Genomic DNA, 6,109 nt, shown 5'->3' on the forward strand with positions numbered 1-6,109 from the left:
GTATTTCTGTGAAATGTGGGTGAAATTAGGCCCTAAATTGGCTCTATTTTGCAATGGAGCGTAGGCGCCCATTTTTAAAATGGTGATGGGCTTCAGGACTGCTTTCAGGGGTAATCATCTTTGGATGGATTTTCTCCCCAACGTCTTTGGTTAACCCCTAGAAAATGAAAGATGATGAAATAAGCTTTAATTTAATGTACGTCTTGAACACCTCGGAGAGTTTTGAGTATTTTTTCCTGAATTTCTGAAGTGGGGCCATTTATCATTGGGGTCTATGGACATTTATTTATTGGTCTGCGACCGTAAAGACTTCTGTCAACGCGATCACGATCTGCCAAAAACGAAGTCGGCTTTAAGTCAACAAAAATAAAACACACATTGTGGAGACGATAACTCAAGAAAAACACATTGCACTGAATTGAAATTTCGTCCAATAATTGTTCGGGATATAGAACATAAATCTTTAGAAAATCGACGAGAACCCTTGAAGAATAAATTTCATATGATTTCAAGAAATACAGTATACAAATCGCGAAAAATTCAATCCAAATTCAAGTCATTTTTAATTGAACAAAAATAAAGCACTCTTTGTGGAGACAATAACTCAAGATAAACACATTGCATTGAATTGAATTGCGTCCAATAATTGGTCGTGATATATCGACACAATAAATTTGAAATTCGACAGAAAAACAAAATTAATACAACAAAAACAAAAACTACAGTGAGTAAGGGTGTCGTGCCAAAAACCGTCCGGTGCCAAATAGTGTCCGCTGAGCATGCGCAGTAGGCGCCAGACACTATTTGGCATGAAATACATGCCAAATAGTGTCCGGTGCCAAATAGTGTACGGGCTCCGTCGATCGAGCGAGAGCAAGGGCGGCCTGTACGTCCTGCCGGACAGTATTAAGCTGGAAAAATCGGACAGTATTTTGCAGGAAAAATCGGACAGTATTTTGCAAGGGGGAATCGGACAATATTTGGCAGGGCGATTTTGTTGGTAGGAAAAATCGGACAATATTCAGTGGCGGGGAATCAGACAATATTTGGCAGGGGGAATCGGACAGTATTTAGCAGGAGAAATCGGACATTTTTTTTCGCAGGGAAATCGGACACTATTTGGCAGGGGGAATCGGACACTGTTTAGTAGGACAAATCGGACAGTATTTGGCAGGGGGGAATCGGACAATATTTGGCAGGGGGGAATCGGACAATATTTGGCAGGGGGAATCGGACAGTTTGGCAGGAAAAATCGGACAATATTTGGCAGGAAAAATCGGACAGTATTAGGTGGGAGAAACCGTAAAATATAACGTTGGTTATAATGCTACACACAGCACAGTACGTACTACACACACTTCACACGGCGTTAGGCCTACGTACGTACTGCATGCCAAACAGGTGAACTGACGCGAAAAAAACACACAAACATTTTGCACAAATATAATGTTTAAACTATTAGGGAAACCAAGTCAAATAGTTAACAAGGAAAACGTTAAAACAGATTGTAAAAAGCAAATTCAGGTGAAAAGAGATCTTTTCTATACGATGCATTGACAGCTCGACAAGGCAGGCAATAGGATGCACGCTAAGCGCGGACACTATTTGGCAAGCGTCCGTAAACAATGTGACGTCATAGACGCATGACCAATCAGATCGCATTATGCTAATTAGCGGACACTATTTGGCACCGGACGGTTTTTGGCACGACAAGGGCACTCCTGTACATTTTACCAATATCAATTTCTTCCAAAAGAGGGCGCGCTATACAAAAACTGGTCACCACCGTAAAGACTTCTGTCAACGCGCATCACGATCTGCCAAAACGAAGTAGGCTTTGTGGAGACGATAACTCAAGAAAAACACATTGCACTGAATTGATATTTCGTCCAATAATTGTTCGGGATATAGCACACAAATCGTTTGAAAATCGACGAGAACCCTTGAAGTATAGGTTTAATATGATTCAAAGAAATACAGTGTAATAATCGCGAAAATTCAATCCAAATTCAAGTTACTTCGCAAACTTGAACGACTCGAGTAGAAATGTTTGAAACCCTAATCAAAATTATTGCGCCCGCTGTCGGTCTTATTGCGCCATTCTGATATATCTTCTGTCTAGCCCCCCCACCACACCGAAAAATAATAGTAATTAAATACTGTTTAAAAATGTGCTCGTTTATTCAGAAATTCATGAAGCATAATATCCAAATTATTGGATGTTTCCAAAGTGTCTTTCCCATTTGCAAAAGTTCTTTTTAAATTCGATCTACAAGGTGTATAAAAAAGATAATCCAAAAACCACGGGTATTTCATGTAAAAAGTATGAACCTGAGCACTGTCAAAATGGCTCCATCTTAAAGGGTAGGTCGTTAGCTTTTCAGTGATATCTCATTTGCATCTCTTTTAAGTCACGGATGACCGAGCACCAATAATTTCAAAACAAAGGCCACCAACCCCTATTCCCAAGTTTGTTGATTAAAGTGGTGAGTTAAGCTGTCGAATGAATGCGCTGTCGCTATAGATTACGGCTTTTTTGTGTACAAAGTTTGTGGAGTGTCAAGTGCATTTTTATAGTATGTTTTAACAAAATTGTCTCAGTCCCAGATTCAGTGTCTTTTCAACATTTTTGCAATGACTGACCTTCACTGAGATAATCATTTGATGAAAAAAGTGGCATCAGGGTGCAATATTCTTTCAAAAAAATAAAATAATTTCCTTACACTTTGTGATCCCTTCTCGCCCCAAAATATTCGTTCTTAAGTTTTAAACCCTCCCCCCCCCCGCAACTTAGGTGTCAAAATGCACGGCATCTACATGTACACCCACATCTACATGTACTCGCGCTACGCACAACACGCCAAACAACTTGGACAGCGCCCTCTACAGTCATACCGAAATTGACCGGTCGGTGGACTACGAATTCCCTTGCTTTTTGTGGACAAAGTCTGCTTCAAATTTAGAGTTTTAACCCTCAAACATGGGAAAAATACCGTACGATATCCCAGACTGGAGTAAGTACAAGGTTGAAGATGTTCCAGAACTCAAGGCGATTCAAGATAGGCTTGCCAGGAAGGGTTTGAGAGATCCTTGGTTGAGGTAAAATAAAAACTTATTCCGACTTCGCATTCCTAATGCCCGAATTTTGCATGAAGGTGGTGCCTAGTTTTCGGACAAATCGCATTACTCACTTTCAAGTAATTTTTTTTGTATTGCAGGTTACATTGGGGAAAAAATGTAGTCAAGAAAATGTTATAAGTTGGGGCCTATTTCCTAAATTGGAAATGTTTTTCAGTCCCAATTCGTGTTTTTTTTCAACATTTTTGCAAATGTCTTTTGACTGACCAGATGATACTTGATACTGATGATAGGCCCTTGGCCCTAACAAATTAAATATGAAAAAAAGTGGCGTCAGGTTGCAACATTCTTTCTGACCATTTGGCAACTCGACCATTGTGCCAACTCATCCATTGTACAGCCATGACAACTCGAATTAAAACTTGGGGAGTAATTGCAGAATACCCCGCCACTCGGAAATACACCCCTAAAAATCTCTGGCTACGCGGTTGGAACAATCACTGGAAAAGAAATAATTCAAGTCCATGCCAGCTACATGGATACTGAGTGGGGATCCAATACAAACACAAGGAAGTCAAGTTGGACATTTCAAAATGTCCACTTTCTGTTTTGTTTCTTAATTAATTGTGAGGCTTATCTTCCCTTTGGCAAGTTGGGGTACGCAATCAACGTAGGACACAAACCTCAAACATGTATACTTGTATTCTCATAAACATAGTACATAAAACCACTTTATTAGCAAGTTTACCCCATTGCCAAAGTAATTCCATCTGAATCACAAAAAATTTGTCTCAAATTCTCTAACCACCACCAAATTCTCCTCTGTATCTCACAGGAATGAAGTGTGGCGCTACCAGCATTACATGCGGGGAGCTCCGTGGTACACCATCATCTTCAAAGGCTTCAAATGGGGCGCTGGTGCATTCATCATAGCTGCAGGACTCGAGAGACTGCTATCAAAGCCAGACAGCCACGGCCGTGAAGGCGGAGGTCACTGATGGTGGATGCTCAAGTTTTCATGTACTGGTTTTACAGAGTTTCCTGGAGTAAAAGTTTAGTTAACTGTGATTGATAAAACAAGAGAAGGATGCATCTTAGTAATGAATTGCTACTCTGAAGGACGTTGGACATCAGGATATCTTCATGCAAGAAGACCATCGGCCCAACTGGACTGTCGACACGAGAGTATAGTGGAAACACGTTTTACATACATGGTATACTTTCCATGTGCAGAACTTTCAGCATACCAGAATGTTTATTTACATCAAACTATCCATAATCCACTAAAATTCAACATCTGGTTAATTTTTGCGCGTGTGATATCATAATCGAAGCCTAGTGTAACGAGTTTGTTGAATTTTAGAGGAATAAAACAAATGTGTAAGTATAAAGGTTAATCATATAACACATGTTGATTCAAAACAAAAAGTTGTCTGAATTAAAATGGTGTGCTAACATGTTCAGGCAAATTTATGGGCCTTTTCTGTCTAGTGGGCTCCAGTTTTAGCTGATATATTGGCTCACCATCTGAAAACATTTAAGACGTTAATGTACTTATCTTCAAGTAAACTTGAATCCTCAATCGTGATTGGTCAATCCATGGCAACAAACCGCACAACATTATCCCACGTAGTACGGTCCATACTGCACTCGGCGTATTATGTTTTGTAAGATGCGAGTGCCATTCCCACTGCATGCACATGTAATAGGCTAACCGCTGAAAAGTTCGTGTACGGCGTGTGTGTTAGAACTTTACTGCGAGTAAAGTTTGCATGAAGATGAATTTGTTATCCCACTCGCGCTCGTGGAACACGGAGAATGTAGTGTGCGTCTTGCGTCCCACATACCACTCGGTCTTTGGCCTGGTGGCGTGTGGGAGACAGACGCACTGCATTATTCCGTGTTCCACTCTCACTCATGGGATAATTAATAGTGAAAATGTGGTATGATGATTTGGCAACCCAATTTTCATTATTTTATGACTATTATGTAGCTGTAGAGGGCACCACATGTACACGTACATCAAAGGCCCTCGCTTCGCCATTTTCTTTTCTCATTCTAGAATGTTCTGTTGTGATAAAGAAGGCCAATTTCATAAAGAATAACACAGTATGCTAATTTGCTACATCTTAGTGCACAGGTTAGATTTGATTGAGGGGGACATGTTTCAAATCTGTTGGCCAAAAGCTATGACGTCACAGCAACTAGTCACACTCCAATTTTGCATCAATTGAACATATTTCACATGTACAGTAAATTTCGTTGTCTGCATTGAATTTTGCAACATCAAATTGTGCTTGGCAATTTGCTTTTTAAGTACTTTCCAGGTGAAGGTGACATTTTCAAAAGGTTAGCAATTGATTCGACTAGGTGTGAATTGACTTCAGTATCTGAATGAGGGATGCACGCTTGTTTGATGAATTTAGTATGTACATTGTAATACATGTACTAGGCAATTCACTTATAAAGTATATGTACTTGTTCCGTTTGAATTGCTGTGAACTAATAGACTTCCACGATTTCTTCAATTAAACAAGATCATATTTTCCAGTACATAAGAGTGGGAGACCTAGAACGTTGCGTGTACAAAGGAACTTTTACTGAGGCTTTGTACATGTATGTCTCATTCTTGTTCTGCAACAACTTGCTGTCCATGTACATGTGTTTTGAAGTTTGCACGAATCCAAAAACTTAAATTGCAGATTTAATAAAAGTGATTTGGTTAAAATTGACAATTGTTCTTTCAAGCCTTGAATTTGTAACATTCCATCTTGAACCTCCAATTTGAAGGGATCAAACACATTTGCTTTATGTATCACTAAATCCAGTGTTCATGCAAGATTCAAACTAACAGAGTTCTTACCTTTTTCGTTATAATGAAGAGGTGGGCTGATAGTGTCGCAAGTTAAAGGGCCTCTGCAATATTTAAGTTTGAATTAGTTATGGGAATAAATATGTGATTAGCCGGTCTTCAACAAGTACGTTTAAATCCTGGGGGGCCTGGACGCGGATTCGGCTCAGGCTATTACTC

The 6,109-nt window shown here is 39.7% G+C and overlaps 1 protein-coding gene across 1 annotated transcript; it reads left to right on the forward strand.

Annotated features, from left to right (window-relative positions):
* Positions 1-2,887: 2,887 nt before the first annotated feature.
* LOC119722724 (NADH dehydrogenase [ubiquinone] 1 beta subcomplex subunit 3-like) lies at positions 2,888-5,017 on the forward strand. The gene is made up of 2 exons (XM_038192994.1): positions 2,888-3,099; positions 3,914-5,017. The coding sequence occupies exons 1-2, from the start codon at positions 2,981-2,983 to the stop codon at positions 4,074-4,076; spliced, it is 282 nt and encodes a 93-aa protein (XP_038048922.1). The 5' UTR covers positions 2,888-2,980; the 3' UTR covers positions 4,077-5,017.
* The last annotated feature ends 1,092 nt before the right edge of the window (positions 5,018-6,109 follow it).

Source organism: Patiria miniata, unplaced genomic scaffold (genome assembly GCF_015706575.1).
Source record: "Patiria miniata isolate m_02_andy unplaced genomic scaffold, ASM1570657v1 HiC_scaffold_16, whole genome shotgun sequence".
NCBI classification, from domain to species: Eukaryota; Metazoa; Echinodermata; class Asteroidea; order Valvatida; family Asterinidae; genus Patiria; species Patiria miniata.

Excerpts from the sequence above, each read along its gene's own strand:
- LOC119722724 (XM_038192994.1), top strand. The coding sequence starts at position 2,981 with ATGGGAAAAATACCGTACGATATCCCAGACTGGAGTAAGTACAAGGTT. Across the intron at positions 3,100-3,913 it reads TTGAGAGATCCTTGGTTGAG|GAATGAAGTGTGGCGCTACC; the intron begins GTAAAATAAAAA and ends TGTATCTCACAG.